The sequence below is a fragment of the Corvus cornix genome, chromosome 1A (genome assembly GCF_000738735.6).
Source record: "Corvus cornix cornix isolate S_Up_H32 chromosome 1A, ASM73873v5, whole genome shotgun sequence".
NCBI lineage: Eukaryota > Metazoa > Chordata > Aves > Passeriformes > Corvidae > Corvus > Corvus cornix.
Window position 1 is genome coordinate 39,532,478 of NC_047057.1, and position 17,908 is coordinate 39,550,385.

General features: G+C 34.5%; 1 protein-coding gene across 10 annotated transcripts in view; it reads right to left on the reverse strand.

The window, feature by feature from the left end:
- Positions 1-17,908, reverse strand: part of PPFIA2 (PTPRF interacting protein alpha 2) — a 296,049-nt gene that overhangs the window by 191,882 nt on the left and 86,259 nt on the right. For 2 of the 10 annotated variants that reach the window (XM_010413752.3, XM_010413750.3), the window contains exon 1: positions 7,168-7,579. The exons of 6 other annotated variants lie outside the window; for them this stretch is intronic. In XM_010413752.3, coding sequence (XP_010412054.1) covers positions 7,168-7,248 — 81 coding nt within the window. In that variant the 5' untranslated portion in view covers positions 7,249-7,579. Of the gene's footprint in view, positions 1-7,167; positions 7,581-17,908 lie in introns of those variants that run through there. 2 more of the 10 variants (XM_010413751.3, XM_010413753.4) reach the window with 2 other exon arrangements.

The window sequence follows — 17,908 nt, forward strand, 5'->3', positions numbered from 1 at the left end:
GCAGCAGCTCTGGTTTAGCTCCAGTGCTTCTGGAAGAAAAAGGAAAGCTACTTTCTGACTCTACCTCATTACATTGCAAAGTAGAAGTGGCCACACTCTACATGATAGGAATTCCACATAGGAAAATTGCATTGGCTGCTCTGTTTGGTTAATGTTCAGTTTCAACAAATGAAAAAATGGTATTATGTGGAAAAAAATTGTTTTTATGGCAAGCAAAGGCAAAATCTACATGAATATTTACTTAAGACATGAAGATTTTAAGCTCTATCTTTCTATTTTGTTGTATGTATGTATTTAAAGATCCTGTATTCTTATTCTTCACTTACTCTAATTATCATATTTTTTAAGTAAGCAATATAATTTACTAAGTCTCTACAACTGAAAAATACTATAGACAGTTCTGTGCTCAAGTACTTTCTTAGTTGGTTTGGGTTTTTATTTGAAAGCATGTGTATATGTACGTGCATACAGTTAGTTTTGATTGGAGGCTTTTGGCAAGAAGGATTAGTTTTCCTGATTTCCACTACTGAATTCATGGTAATTAGGCTTATCTTAGAACCATAATGGTTCTAAGGTTTTCTTTAAGCAACCTGTGTTTCTACCCAGAGGAGGATGCAAAAGTTACCTATAGATCAAAACTATCAGTTAATATTCAGTCAAGTCACCCTTCCCAGTTCACTGCATGCAGAGCAGATTCATAAAAACTATCAGACCATTTTATTGACCAGCTGGAAAAACAAAATATGGAAAATATGGAGCCATGTAACACTACTGATTTTTAAGCAGGAAGAGGGTATGTGGTGGTGCAGCCACACAGATGGGGCAGCTCTCAGCCCAATTCCAGCTAAAAATCAGAAGCCAACCAGAAAACAAGTAGCTTTTCAGAGGTGGTCTGTGTGACATATGTGTGGATTGTGGTGTTAAAACATTGTCTTTCATGAGCTCTGGTGGCCCAAATTACAATTCTCTGGCACAACAGAATTATGCAAAAAGAAAAACCTGTTTCTTGTGCAAACAAAATTATTTCTCCAGATACCCAAGGCACATTAAATACTTCACAGTAACACAGTTTTAATGCGTTTTAGATGAACACTTCAACAATGTTCTTATTTTCCTGTCAGACTGAATAATTCTGTTCCACTTTTGGAGTCCAACTGCCACATTCTCACCGACTTACTAAAATGATTAAACCTATTAATTGTCAATGTAGCGAACTAATTAACAAACACTCACAGACTCCCTTCTAAAAATAATTCTACAAGATTAAAATTATTGTAAGTTTATTTGGCATAGCATGTTTTCATGTATAAAATTTTCAAATATTTCTCCTTCAAAATTTTATAGTTATGTACTGAGAAATTCATATTTTTGGTTACTGCCAGAATAACACCACATTAACATGTCAGTATTTGAGCAGAAAAGCTCTAAGTTTGTTCTCACCAAACAGCAAATAAAAATACGTATCACAGAATAATAGAAGTAAATAAAAGGAAATAACACTAACTTATAACGTGAGACCAACCTTTATTGCCATTAGTCATTTATTTCTGAATAAAAGAGCCTGTAAGCATATTTCTCACAGCACTCCTCTGAAATTCCTAAATTCCAAAATTATATAAAACCCACTTATAAAGCTATAAATATTTCTGAGGTATTTGCAATGCAAATCACTTTATTATTGTCTCCTGCCTTTGACACTGCCCATATTTTTTAAAGATTTTTTTTTGCTACACAGTAAAGCCCTGGTCCAGCATTACTATTTTCTGCCACTGTTAACATGTCAGAGGTCTCTAAAAACTACTTCACTGTCAGCCTTTCTGCCACTGTTATTTATATTCACTAACACAGCTTTCAAAACTGCTGAAGTCCACAGCAACCCGCACGATCTGCACCACAACTTCTTCCACACCAACCCAGTTACTCAGTGGACACCTGTCAAAGCTGGCCTTCCAGTGGTGTTCACTACCATTACTGATACAAGTTACCAACTGGCTGTGGACTTGCAGCTTTCACAAAGGTGATACCCTTAGGACTTTTACATGATGATTCTGAAAAAAATGTACTGTGCTCGTGCCATAAATAAGAACAGAAAATCTTTATTTAGGCAAAACTATGGGAGAAATCTCACGCCTGGCAGAGGGTTGGTGGAAGGAGCTGCCCACATAGTCAGCTGAAGGTCAAGGTAAGATCAGATTCCACGGTTCTCCCATGGATGAGGTGACACAGGTCTGAAAGTATACACAAGTTTTTGGCTCTCTTCTGCATGTTATATGTGGCGCATTTTCTACATGTGCAGTTAAAGTCTGCATAGAGTAGGAACAGACACATCCAATTTTACAAGAATTTTGTTGTGGTATGAGTGGTGAGATACAAGGTGACTATTAACCCCTCTCCATCACCTGGAATAAACATATTTTTTTCATAGCACTGGGTAATTTCTGCAAAGAAATTTAAAAGGTGTTTTCTTTGATACTAAATGATATTGCACAGAAATATGTGAAGTAACAAAATAATTGAAAAGTTATGGCCTACTAAACAAGAGTGGCATGGCGTCCCTACTGACTGTATGCTAACAAGTACAACTACGAATTCTGACAAGATATTATCTCTTATAGAAGTGCCTTTTTCTTTCATTTACTATTTTCATATAAGATACATAAAAGAAAATAGAATTACTAAAACAGACAGTATAAAACAGAAGTTCTGGGTAGGTGTACAGATGATTTAAATTATTAATATAGATAATAATAGGAAAATTAATGAGTATATGCAGCATTTCTTACAGAATATGGGGGGGTTTTCCAGAGAGCTCAAAGCACATTGGGTACCAGAAAGTAACATTTTTACTTGCTTTCTGTTAATTCACTGTCACTTAGTAACTTTTAGTTGCTACGAAATAACAGCCAGCACAAAACAGTATAATGTTAATAGATATGTATGTATAGAAATGTTCCCAGTTTCCCAGTAACCCAGCTGCACACCTTTGATCAGCAATACACTTTTACAGTACTTCATAGTATATTTACAATTTTATGTCACATGAATATTTTAGGATTTCTCTGCAGGTTTTGTAAGAAGGCAATTTTATTTCTTTATGGAACTTCTGATCATCAGGTAACTTTAAAAAATTGCTTTAATCTCCCAAGTTTTCAGAAAAGACCAGCCCTTACTTCACTACTCCTTAGCAAAAAGGAGTACACTCTAGTTGTCCTAGGAGTGCATTTATAAACCACAAATCTCATCTGACTATAAAATGGGTTAGTATTGCTTCCAAGTCTTTAAAAGTTTGTGGTTAAGATTTACAGAAACTGTTACTATATATTGCAGATTTCAAAACTAAAGATTCAGCTGGATCCATGACATCTCATGTACTGCAGCAATTTGAGGATGTTTTTTCTCTCTCTACTGCACATGCCTAGTTCCTAAGTTGGAACCTATTGGCAACTCCTTTTACTTTCCGTTTAGGTCTGTGCTTAGCTCTGGGCTTAAAATGTGTGCTTAGCTTAACAACTGAAATTTGCAAGAGCTAAAATACTGTTCATAGATACTGAAAGAGAAAAAAGACTTTTCCAATTCAAATTCTGTTGAAATAAACATCATGTACAATGTGAAGATACTTTGTATGTTCAGAAGATTTGCATGTTCACGTGCTACTGTATACAACCAATTTAAGAAAACAAAAAATATTTACTGGATATGTTAAAGACCAACATAATCTTAAGTTGCTTTTAAATGACCAAAGCAGTATTAGACAACTTCCAGAAACAAAATCTGAAATTCCAAAATTAAGTTCCTTTGTGCTTTCATAATAAAAGGAACAACCCTCAAGGCCCCAGTAAAAACAGATCAAATAGAAATACTCTTCCAGTGAACTAATGTTTCCAGTACCACAACCAATAATCAAGTTAAACACATCTCCTTTCTAAGCCAAAATTTTCCACCTGTATCATTATTATATGCAAATAGCCATTAAATACAGCAAAGTACAAGCAGAGAGCAAGGCAATGTTACTACTTTAATTTTGCTGTTTTACAATATTCATGAAAGATGTTCACTATGGGACTGCTGAGAAACTAAATGATCCACCTCAAGCAGCAGAAATACTATCTTTTTATCAAGTTCAAATGCAAAACTAAAGAAAAATCACTGCTTTCTGTTATATAGCTGCAGAAGTCTGTCTAGGTTTGCACAAGCAAATTGAGATGAAACTCAGATATTGAAATACAAAGCACTAAATTTTGGTATTGCCCTTGTTATTTTAAAATTAAACCTTGCTCATAACAGCATTATAACTCCTCCCTTTCAGACAATACATAACTTCTTTATAAAAGCTCCTCTCATATAGTTTTCTATTTTTATTACTTTAATGAAGCACAGTCTAAGAATCAAAGCTTAAGCTTTGAATTATAGCAGCTGGTTCAGGAAATACACTGAACCAAATAATTTTTTTAATGTTTGCAGAGTTTCAGGACAAATTTCCTGAGCAGAACCATGGTACTGGAATATCATAGCTTCTAGATAGTCGCAGATACTGATGTAATTAAGGGCAGACATTGGAGCATCAAGAATCTTCAGACAGTTAGTCTGTCAAACAGTAACTATGATTATCCCTAGCCCAAGTGCTCTGCTAGGTGCATCCTTGTATGGCCAGTCTGATTCCTTGGCCAGTAGAATCCAGCTCGGTCTTATTTCCTGAGGAATCAGTGAAATGCTGATAAGGAAGTTACAACTTGTACACAAGCTTTTTGCTTCTTTCAGTACCATTTCCATTGCTGAAAGAATTAATATGTTCTGTTATTGAATCAATGCACAGTTAAATCAACTGTTTAATCATTACAACAGTGTTCAATGAAATCAGTAGCTTAATCACTCATTGTCCTCCATCAATCCACGTTCAGTCCCTCATCTCACAATTTTTGTACTTGTTCTGGTTTGGACATGCTAGACATTGCTTTTGCTAAGATTATTTTCACACATTTAGGTTAAATACCAGTGTGCATATTTCAAATTAAGAACCATTAACCTGTCTCAAAACTTTGCAAGCTATTTAAACAAAAGAGATTCTCTGTCTCAAAGAGATTCAATGTAACACATAGAAACAATAAAATAGGTAGGAAAGCTAAAGGTGAAAGTACTTTAAAACGGATCAAAAAAAGTAATGAGAATCATATGAAGTCCTTCTCAGCAATTATTACATTTGTAAGCAAAGACTGAAGTAACTCAAGAGGGAAAGAGAAGGTAGTGCAAACATGGTGGTCAAAAGATAGGAAACAAGGAACAATGAAGCCAAGACAAGAACTGGAAAGTTGCTTCACATCACTTTATATTGCACATATATAATTAAATAAATGGGCGAAAATTTGAAAAAGGACAGCACAGGACAATACAGGCTCTCTTTGATTAATTTTTTTTTTTTTTTTTTTAAATTTTCAGGGATTCTTTAAGCACTGATAACACCAAGCTGTTCTAGAACACAAACACATACTGTCCAGAATTATCAGCTTTACATTCCAAGGTCATTTAACCCTACATTGTTCATTAAAGTATCCAGGATGTAACAGGAAATTTAGTTCTAAGTTCCTTTTATTTAGTGACCCCTTAATTCAAAAATCTGAGGAAGAAATAATTTTGAAAAGAGAATTTTTTGTGTCTGGGATAATGTCTACTGTAATCACAGTGATGGCCAGTAGCAATAATATTGTCAAAAACATATATACTTAATCACCAGCACTTTCATAAAGTACCACAAAATAATATATTCAGTTTGGTATCACAACCAAGCATCCTAATTTTCGTGACTTTTTCAACTTGACATATTCAGAAAGAATACCTGCCATCAGGAACTGTGTTTAAGAGCATAGCTACAGGAGGCTGTACAGAATATTTAGATGTCAGTGTGTGAAAAAAGTAGTCATGCTGTAGAGGAACAGGCCTGGGGCACTCATGTCTCTGAATCACTGCCAGGATCAGCAGATCGTCACTGCTAGGAGGATGCCATTCTTTCTGCACAGCCCTCAACTATTATTTGAGATCACTGCAAGAAGGGCAAGACAGTACAATTAAAACCAACGGATTTAAAAGAAGACAAGAATGAAATGCAGTTATTGGACCGAAAGAATGCTGTACCTGGATTTTGTGACAGAAGTTTGCCACGCATTTTATAAGCAACTTTTATGATCATCTTTGCTTCAGATTGCTTGTTCTGGTTGTATACACAGGGTTTATTACATATTAAAGAATCCCTCTACAATCGCGGAAGTAATGAGAAAGACAAACCTGCTAGGCAATTAGGAACAGGAAGGATATTTAAATCCTAACTCTGTCAGAGGCTGAGCTGAAAAATCTGTTGCCACTTTAAGTAGTGGAGTGTTTGATTTGCCCTGCAGGGCCGAAGTGCTGTAAGGACCATCTGGGGCAGGGGTGTGTGTAAGGGATTTTTTATTATTGTTAAATCTTAATGTAGGATTACATAGTTTTTCAGAACCAAGGTACTGAAGATTAGTTATAATGAAATGCTACTGAAAGATGGTTGTAATTAGATTGGCTTGCAATTAAGATACAGAGCATATAATACATTCTTACCTTTAGCTAAGCACCAGTTTATTTACCTGGATGAGGCAAAACTTGGCTTAAAATCAAGACCCTTAATTGGTAGGATTACCAATAGATTCTGCTGTTCTATCGATGGCATATGTATGATTACTATTCACAGGAATCAAATTAGCATCAGATAGCATGAAATTACATTCAGGATTAATATTAAAAAATCCAGACAGGTACAACACACAAAGTTTTTAAAATATATTTTGTATAACCTGAGTTTGGAATTTCTGGTAATTTCAACAGAGTGTTTATCTGAGCTAGACAGAAAGACAGTGTGGGTCCATGTAAGAAACTATAAATCTAATTAATTACAAGACTATACTATTATTGGAAAACACAAACAATAGCAAAATCATAATGAATGTAATTTTGTGTTAGTATAGGGGCAGTTACATGCTGATCTTTTTAAGGCAGCAAACTTACTCTGATGATATTGATTTCTTACATTTCTTCTCCTACCTACACAAAACTAATGAATACATAAGCTTCTTAACATATTAGCTACTCTTACTCAAAGTTTACCTATCATTTAAAATCCTTTCAGCTTCATTAAAGTTCACTTACCTGAAAAGTATAAAACCGGGTCCCATTAGGAGGATGTACTTTAGGAGAGGCAGAGACAGTGTTCATATCCGAGAATATCATTTCTGGTGACACACAATACAATCCACAGAGAGCTACAGATGCAGAGCAGAGTGCTAAGCTCGGAGACAAATCCTTTTATACATTTAGGGAGGCAATTGGACAAAATTCAGTCTGCCCCATCCGTTCAGATGTACAGTGACAGCGCTTTGAATTCCTCACTCCTGCATCTGTGAGCTAAACTGTAAGGTCATTGCTCCCTGACCTCTAGCTCAGCTAGTCCGTTGTAATATGCACGATGAATAAAAATTAGAAATGCCAAAGAAAAGAGAGCCAGAACCTACAATACATGGAGCTTGTGCAGATTCTGGCAACGCTTTGGACCTGCCCATCTGTTCTCAGTGATAATCACCTCCCTCCACCACAGCCTTGCAAAGTGATTATGCTAAGCATCCCAGTTAACCAATAAAACACAGTTTCATTTCAAGCAAGCATGCACAGTGAAAAACAGAGGACCTCTTCTGACTAACCTGAAGCATGCCTCATGTTCAGTTTATAGCTGTACTTGATAACAATGATAATTTTATCATTTCAGTTGCTGACAGCTGTGCTAACACATACAACTTGCTTTAAATAACACAAAGGTGGCATTTTTTGTCGTTTTGACTGTCTTGTCTAGAAAAAGAAAGAAGCTGTGTACTACTCTCCAAATTAGTATTTTTTACATTTCTTAATTTTTGGTGCTACTTTTGGGGAGAAAAAAATATTTGTGAGTCTGTTTACAGAGCTATAGTCAGTTTAAATATAATACACATTATAAGCATCTCTTTTCTCATTCTTTTCTAACTCTTTTTTTTCATCTTCAGTCTGAATCTCTATTGAAGAAAGGTTTACCTAACATTGCTAAGTATAAGGTTGGAATTTTATTCTGAGCCCTACTGTGCTTAGCAAAGCTACAGACCTACAGCTTAGTTCATTAGTTATACACAAAACGTTTTAAAGAAGTTATTTTTTAAGGCTGATAATACTTGTGAACAACTGCACTGCACATTCAAAAAGCATTCATCGCATCTTTTTCATCAAATGCAGATAATTTGAACTACATTAAGATGATAAAGAAAGTAATATTCTAAGAACTTGAAACCTTTTAGCAACAAAAAATAAGTGTTCAATTTCCAAAAATTGAAAACCAGGGTTTCAGAAAAGGATAAAATTGTGAAGTGGTTGCAAAACTAACTTTGCATATTCTGTCAAGCACTTTTATTTTATTCACAAGGTTTAAAAGAGGCAGAAAAACCACTTAAGAAATGGTACTTTCAAAAGGAACTTGTCAAAATTCTAAAAGCCTGGTGAGTTGCCCGGCTGTCTATGTTTTTTATTCTGTTTTATCTTAATGCTTTTAGCAATAGGAGATAATGCAGCTTCTAAAGTAAAATGACTATGAAAGGAGTTGGGAAAGATGCAGAGATGTCTGTCTGTTTAAATGTGTATGTCAGAGTGGTGCATACTGCAATAATCGTATTTTGTAAGCCAAAGTGAAAAAAATCTTCTTAGATCCTACTCATATCTAGCAATTTCTTATAATTACCATGATACGGCTTCTATAACATTTACAGAATGAAAGCAAAACTACTGTCTGGAACATTTTCTTAAGATCTAGATTTCAGTGTATTCTCCCCTCTTTGATTTCTCTTCCAGAAGATCTAGATGCTTGCATTAGCAAAGAGGCCCCTCAACTGGTCAAGTGAAAGATACCAGTTTGTTGATAATCTCAGAATCTTTTGTTATGAGCGGATACTTTCTTCTTTATAATACGCCTACCAAACATGTGCTGTTTCTCCACAGTGCAATAAATAGTTTCTTTTATGGATATTTAAAATGGTTTGCCCTGAAAGATTAAAGAAATTTACATCATAGTTTCCTCACCAAATGCATAATTTGAAGAATTCATGTGCAAAATCCCACATACATTCCTCCAATAGTTAAGTACTTTCACTACTCAGTAACTGTACCTATTAGCTTGAACTTCTCTTGCTTCAACTTTCATAACTTTCAAACCTTGTTTCTACCAGGAATATAGAAAACTCAGTTCATTTTCTCATACTGGCATGTGCTAAATCTTAAACTAGTACACTCATACTTAAATCTAACTGCTCTAGTAACAGTTGCAATAATGCCTTTCATGATCATAACATTATTGCAGCATTTAGACTTGCTAGTTCCCTATTTGTTCCTCTAGGACTGCACATCTTTTAGCTGTAGCCTTCCACTGGGAGCTCTTACTGGGATCACTGTTCACCATAACTTGGCTGCCTCTTATAATAAAAATGCTTTTGAAAATATTGTTCCTGATCTTTTATCTGTTGTTTTGGCTTTCCCGCCTAGGTGAAGAAATTTGCACTTTAAAAACCTACCAACAATGCCACCAAAAAAAAAAACCAATAGCCCCACCACTCCTGCATTTATGTCAAACATATTGAATCAGTAAAAACCTATCTAATAAGTATAGAACTGGAGAGAAGACATGGCATTGTAACTGTTGTTCTAATTCTCCACTAACTTCAACCTTGTGGGGAAAGGTAATGACTATGACTTTTTTCTACCACACTGCAATTACAGGCAACATCGTGTTCTTGTAGGATCCTCATGGAATCAGAATGTCATTTTGGTTTAATACTCAAAATAGATTGAAACCATTTGTTTACAACAGTTTTTTTCTGAAAAATATGAAACTAACCTCTTGCCAGGAAGCAATTAGAGCACAGGTAAATTCAGTAAAGCATGAACTGATGCATGGCAGAATGCGTGTTCACAATTACAGAAAGAGTCACATTTCAGAAAAGCCAGCAGCTCCAAATTTGGGATTCAGCAATCTCTTCGGAACAAGGAGCTGGAACCAGGTCTTCCATGTCTAATTGAATGCAACAACGACTAAGGAGAGTATCAAGCTGGAACTGAAGGAAACTGAAGAGACCCAACAGGACAAATGGAGAAACACACCCAAAGACCATGACTAGAGCTCAGTGGTAGAAGTACTTACAATAAATGCAATCCCCATTCAAGTATTTGCTCCATGAATCTTCCAAGTAATGATTTAATTATTCCATGAAGTGAGACTTATAGTGGAGGAAAAAAAAAATCTAAATGAAAAGAAAAAGTTCTATGTGTTTAAAAGTATGAGATATGGCAATGCTTCTATGATGGCTTTAGTTCCAGTTACTTTTGAATGTACGAGTTATCAAGCTCTGAATCTATATCATATGAATTATGTTGAACTTTACATTTTATTTAGATACTACTCTCCAAAATTTTCAGTGAGATTATTTATTTATTTATTTATTTTAAGATGGCGTTTTTATGCGTAGCCTATCATTTTTATAAAAAAAACCAAGATATGTTATGTAGAGATACATATATATTAAAAAACCCAGTAAATTATGCATCAAAAAGGAAGGCATATATTTGTGTATATGAGATGATTATGTAAAGTACTTTGAAAATTCAGGGACACTAATACAAACCCTTCTATTTCTGACTGCAGAGACAAGATGCGCTTTTTTAAATTGACAAACACACTTAGCTTTTTAATGTGCTAGTGCTTGTGACATATAGTTTCTCTTCACAATATGTAGTGCAATAGAAAGCAGATGTTTTGAGTTAAGATTTAAATCACCAGCTCTAATTGAGTTAGGTGAGTAATTATCCAGAAACATGGACTTTATATCACATATTATTCTCATTTCTGTCTCTATCAGGGAAAACGAAGTTAAAGAAACATGCCTTCCTCCAGGAGCAGTGTGAGTGTGTGATTTTCAGAACATTAGAGAGCTTTCACATTAAACCTCTAGACTTTATCACTTCTACTTCACAGAAGCAGAGAATCATTACTAATCTTCCAATATTGACAACACTGTACTTGAATTGGTTTCTTTATCATCTTCTGTTGTAGACATCAAAATAGCGGGAGTATCATATGATAAGTTACTCATCTGGCTTAAAATATCCTGATTTTGATTTAAACTGAAAAATATTAATGTTTAGAGAGTTCTGGTTTCCAACTATTAATGGCTGGAAATGATGGTAAACCTTTACCACAGTTCAGACAAAAGATATTCAAATTGCATATCACATTTCAATGACTATCTTCATGAAGTCACACATGAAATCTAATTGTTCTTCATATCCAAATTTATTTACAATTCCTTTCAGCTTATTTAATGAAGCTCTATGCCAAAATTATTTCTTTTTTTCCCCCATCAACAAAGTAACACAAAACCAAAATCTGACTAATATACTTTAAAGAATGTATAAAACTCACACATATTGAGTTTCAGAAACTAACCATTCCCAGCTGGCATAGCTCCCAGAAAGCAAAGTGGGAGAATTAAAGACAATGAAACCTAGTACAAGGAAGTTCTTGCTCCCTTTCAGGCTTCTAGCCAAAAAATCCTTACAGAATTTAAAACTGGTAGAAATAGATCAGCTTATCTTATTGATAAGTAAAGACTGTTTTTCATCTTGTCTCTGTAATTAAGAGCCAATTATCAACATTTCCATCACTGGTCTTTGTCTTTTGAGTATGCAAATACCAACGTGTAGCAGGAAGTGTCTTACAAGAACAAATGCTTGTACCAAGGCAATATGAACTTATGAGCCCTATTTTGATCTTGAACATAAGGATTCATGTAACCCTTGATGACAAGTACACTGCAGAACAAAATATCTTCTGTTAGAAGTAAAACTATACATCAGAAATACTAAAGGATAAAACATGTCCCAGCAGGTTTATTCTGTATGATGCCTTCCCTTTGAAGCACAAGAACAATGACAAAACTTACACAGGAAGTACAAATATGAATACAACTCATTTTTAACGTAACCTTGGTTTTTTTGCATATACTGAAATATTTTACCAAGTATTGCATTTGCTTTGAAAAAAACAGAGCCAACATCAACTAATCAACTTCAAACTCTTATAACTATTTTTCATTTAAATGGCAAACTTCAGAATTCATTTATCTAACACTAGATTTCTCTAGGCCATAAAAAGTCAATAAAATTAAAATTGCTGATTCAGTATCTAAGTGAGTTTATGAATACAGTGGCTCATGCAGAATATATTTTATATGAACCTATCAATTATGCAGTCCCTAATCAACAATTACGGAATGCAACCATAATGACACTAAGTTCGAAAGATGCCGTTTGATTACTTGTGTAGGAGGAAATTTTCCCTTTCTTTTTTATTAATTCACACAGTCTGAAGACTTAACAACTAAGTAGTTCTATATCTGACTCCCTTTCCACATGGTTCAATAAAGCTAGGATGGAATATTTAAAGAACCATTTCATTTTTCTTGAAACAATTCAACTTCCCAGCACTGGATCCTTGTTTCCTTTGTATAACTTGACCACCAGCAAATCAAGATTGTACACAGAGACTTACTAGGTAATTGAAATGAACCTGATATAAACACTGGTTTTATCTATTTTTAAGTTATGTGTTGATGACAGTTACTACTGAGTGAATCCAAAAAAGAAACTGAATGAACACTTAATGCTTGTATACAGAGAAGTCTACTGGACATTAAACATAATGTGAGAGTTGAAGGAGGAGAGGATGGCAGAATTGCGAGACTGTGTAGTGAACCAAACTGCAAAAAATTGAGAGATTTATCTCTGAAAGTTAAATCATACCTGGTTTGAAAAGATACATACTTTTCTCCACCACTCGTGGGTTTCAACAGCCAAAAGCACAGCTACTAAGCTGTATTTAGCACACAGCCTGTGTCCTCTGCCATTCACTTTTGAGGCCAGGACTACATTTCTGTTTTCTGACATGACTACAGATTTCATGAAAAAGTCTAGGTGGTCCTTGGACTCAAAGACAATTTTTTATGTAGAATCAAACAAGTGACTGCCTTTATGAACATTTTTAACATTTCCATCAAATCTAACATTAACTCTTGATGAACCAAGACCAAAACCTCTAAAGTAATGTGATCCCAGACAGCAGAAAAGAAATAATGTAAACAGTCAGCTTGTTATTTGACCATGTGTCATATCACTTAGGTGTCAGTTTTGTTATTTATGCTTTAAGTTGATTATATTGCAACATTATACACAGTGGTATCATGGCTCTTGGCAAATAAAAGAGTAGTTTCTTATCAGCAAACGTAGAATCTAAATCATGTACATTACTGCAAAGGATCACAGTACATTAAGGATGAGTGAAATTATGAAAGAACATAAGATGATAATCATTGCCCATGTATCAGCAGCAGCAGAGTGGCTTTTTCTTTTTAAGTGAACATCTTACATTATGTGTCTCATCCTGAGGATAAAAATAGGATGAGAGCCCATGAAGGAAAACAGAAGATACAAGTTTGAGATAATGTGTTCAAGCACTACAACTTACTATGACTAGACATCCTCTCTAACCTGTCTATCCTCCCTTCGAAAAATACTTTTTCTTCCTAATGGTATTATTTTATTCATTTTCATTCTGATGATTTATTTTATAATGCAATCATTCTGCAATCTTCACATGGAGATGTATCCTGTTCTGGAAGTATAAAAAGTATTCAGAGAGTAAAATACTAATGAAAGTGAGTAACAGAATTTTATCTAGAAGATAAAGGCTGTCAGGAAAGCTTGTGCCAAGGCAATTGTCTGTTATTTATTTCTATTTCTGCTCCATTTGGAAAGTATCTTTTGTTATAATAAGTGATGCAAGTTGCTAAACCGGTCCTTTGAGTAAGAAGTTACAGAAATGAATCTAAAGCTAAAATTCATGACAGATTAATCCCATACTTTACCTGGGAACTGGAAATACTCTCTTCAGTAAAGATTGTGGACATTAGTAGGCCTTTGCAAAAGGAGGTCTGTTTGTTTACTTTCTCAATTAAAATGTCATAATTTTTCCATACTGTCGGTGAATTTATTTCTGAATAAATACAAACTTGAAAAATAACCAGAATAAACTTATACAATTACATAATCATACCTGCTTTCACATTTTGAAAAATTTGAAATATTACTGATGATTTAATAAAATTCCCTTAAGTAGATTTACCCTGATAACTTTTCTGTCCTGAAGGTAACAAGGGCAATAATCATGAACGGGATCACAACCCTTGGAATTGGAATCTGCTGAAGGACTGTTAATATTGACAGTCATACTTCCAGAAGAAGTAACTAATTCAATTGTTTAATTAATGACATCTTTCATCTAATTTTCAAGGATGCTCAGTCTTTGAATAGCCTCTCTTAAGTCACATCAGCCCTGCTGATGCCATTTTGAGCATTTAAGTCTCACTCTTGTGCACTTCAGAGGCCAAGCACTTGGAGTGACTAAGTTTGAAAATGTCAGACCTGTTGCTCCAGCTTTATTCACAAAATGTAGTCTCCTAAAGACTATAGCTAGATACAAGCAATAAAAACTTTTATTACCTTTTTTTTCTTTAATTACATGCCACAAATCAATACATTAGCTTGAAAAGACCTCAAGGCTTTTCTATGGTGCACATCTCTTCATTGTCATACATACAGCCTTGTAAGAGGTCATGGTAGAAAGCAGAAACAGTCTCTTCTAAAAATGTATCCTATCTGTGCTTGTCCTTAACCTCTTGATGTTGTTTTCCCTTCTAAAAGTGCAGTGGCAGTGCTTGTGTACTGATACTGTCTAAAATCATCTTTCCAGCAGAGAAAAGATATGGGATTATAAAACAAAACAGTCAATACCACCCTGAGGGCAAATGGCTGTTCCAGATCTTGACTCAGCAGGCTTTCATTTCCCCTTTCAAACTATTACAAAAATATAGAATGATCCAGCAACTGCATAGCTATATTAATTAGAAGCAAACATTGCATTTTTCTGTGAAGAAAATCATGATATAAAAATACAGCTGAAAGATGCTTTCCCAGTGCTAAAAAATGTGAATTCCATTGAACTAATTATTTTTTTTAAATTTTTTATTTAATTCGCAATTCAGACTTGGGTGATCACAGAATATGCTGTACTGATTAATGCTGATTTAATGATGATTTTCAATTACCCTATTTATCTTTCTGAAAATTCTAAAGGAAAAGTCAAAAGAAAACAGTATAAAACCACAATTTTTCTAATCTTTGGGCTGAATGGTTGCTAAATCCCCAAAACTTGCTACATCCCCAAAACTTGCTAAATCCCCCCAAAATAGACTTTCTAAGTCTTAATCTTCACAATAGCCACCTTTTTGCTTTATTAAACATGCTTTGGAAAAAAAAAAAAAAGGTAGGATAGGATATTAAGTAAGACAGTATTTCTTTCTAGGACATAGGAAAAATTAAAAGTATTTTCTATTTCCTTTCTGCATTCAGTCAGGATGACTTCAATATTTATCATACAAGTGACTAAGCAGTATTATTCACAATGTATCTTGCCAGGCATCTAAAAAGTGCCACAAACTTATAAGCAGTGTAATACATATGTTCTTAACATTCTTATGGCTTAATCTGTATCTTAAGGTAGAAAACTGAGATGGATTGATAATCAACCAATGTGTGTGCCAATATTAAAATGAAGATAGAACTGTTATTATTAAAGATCACAGTCTAAAAACCCACCCTTGGTCAGGAAAAATAGCTACTTGACAAAAGCATAAAAATGTAGTGAAACCTAAATTAAACACTGTGATACTGACAGAGTACTGCTCTCATCTAACAAAACCTTGTCCCTTCTATATGGTAGCAGATGACTACTGCCTGGTCTTCTGCACTCACAGCTTATTTTGAAAATGCTGAAAACTTAGTGGTAAGACTATAAAGATTCTAGATCAAAAGAAGAAAATTATTCATGGACAGAGAGTCTCAGGTGGAATGACAGAATATGGAAATCTGGGAATTATGTGGCTGCTATTGAGCAAGGACACATTGAAATCTCCTTGCCAAGTGAAGGTGGCTTTTGCATTCTTTTCTTTCATGGAAGCAATGGCAGAAATGAACTGTAGCATCTTCTGGTGGGCTTTATTTGCAGTGGAAGTGTCAGTGTCTCTTGTGTGTTACCACAGGCTCCCTTTACAGTCAATAAAGACAGGTGCTTTCAAGGGGCACTGTTTCTGACCTATTTTAGATGTCTATTTTAGTTTGAGATGAATCACACCACAGAGGTGGGAGGCAGAAAAGACAGAAATGCCTACGCTCTAGATATCTGAACTTAAGTGCAGTGAATCCTACCCTGGGAGCCTGAACTGAATGTTAAACAAGTTATCAAAACATGACAAGAAGATATTATAATCAATGACAAAACCCCCACCACTGATTAAGTACACCTGAGGGATAATTGCTATCAGAAATAATTATTTCTATAACTATGTAAAACAAAACCAAAACCACACAAACCCTGAAAATGGCTTTTCCTACTTTCCTGAAACAAATTATGTGAAAAGCAACATCTGCAGCAACAAATTCACAGTCACATCCAGATTAAGTCTGCTGCTATAATCACAGGGAAGATTAACAACCCAGACTAAGATACCAAAGACTATGGAGCATGGCAAAATTAACTGCAAAATTATTCATGCTCTATTAAAAGATATAGTGTGACACAAACAAGTTAAATCACATCTACAAGTTTAAATAACAAAGCAACCTCAGGCCATGCAGCTCCTAATTCTCAGTACTATATCAGTGCTTTTTTCACATTCACTGCAGCATGAACAGGTTTCTTATGAACATTAAATAGGTGTGATAGACACTTATTACAATTCAAAGCTCAGAATTTTGTTTAGAACTTCACAGAATTTCACATATTATATTTCATATAATTTCATGTAGCAGCTTTAAATTTTGATTAGTGTCAAGTAATGGTAATATTAATTAGTATTTCTTAAAGTGGCACAGAAAACCTTAAAAAAAATTGCACAGCACTCGATATATATATATATATATATATTGAACTTAAAATGTATACAAAAGATATGTGGTAAATGAAATAGTAAAATCACAGTATTTGTCATGTGTAGAAAATTTTCTTAATGGTAGTACATTAAGAATTTTCTTTTGAAAAAAAAAAGGTACCAAAAAAAGCCAACTACAGCTTTAACCTGCATTATCCATATAAAGGTTTAATCCTTTCCTCAGTCTGACATAGGACATACTCTCAGCAATACCGTATGGGAAAGACAACCATAGAAAAAATTATACATCATCTTTCCTCTTCACCCACTGGCGTCTCTTCTCTAAAGAAAATAGATACATTTGGTGTATGGAAGTTACATTTTACATAAATACATCATGGTTTCTTTCATCTTTATCTAAATGGTGCTAATCCTGACAGTCTCTCTTCACTTAAAAATTCCTTCTTACCCCGATCATTTTCACTATCTGTCTCTACATCTCCAGATAGTAGCTTACCATGATGGAATATATCTTTTTCCCTCTCTGCACAGCCAGATGGAAATCAAAAGGAAACATTTTCTCTTACTCCTACTCCTGTCCATTTACCAAGACTCCAAACATTCTAGTTGGTGAATGGAAAGTGGCACTGAAATTGCAGTTGAGTGTGGTTTCCTAAGATTGAACAACACTGCACCTCAGAATAAACAGGTGGCATACAAACCAATTTAGACCAGCACAAATACAATTCTAACTCAAAGTTTTCAGACACTGACCAAGAAAGATATTTTATTAAGTGGCAGAACAGTTTTCAATATTTGCACAGTCTGTTTAAGATGACCATGGA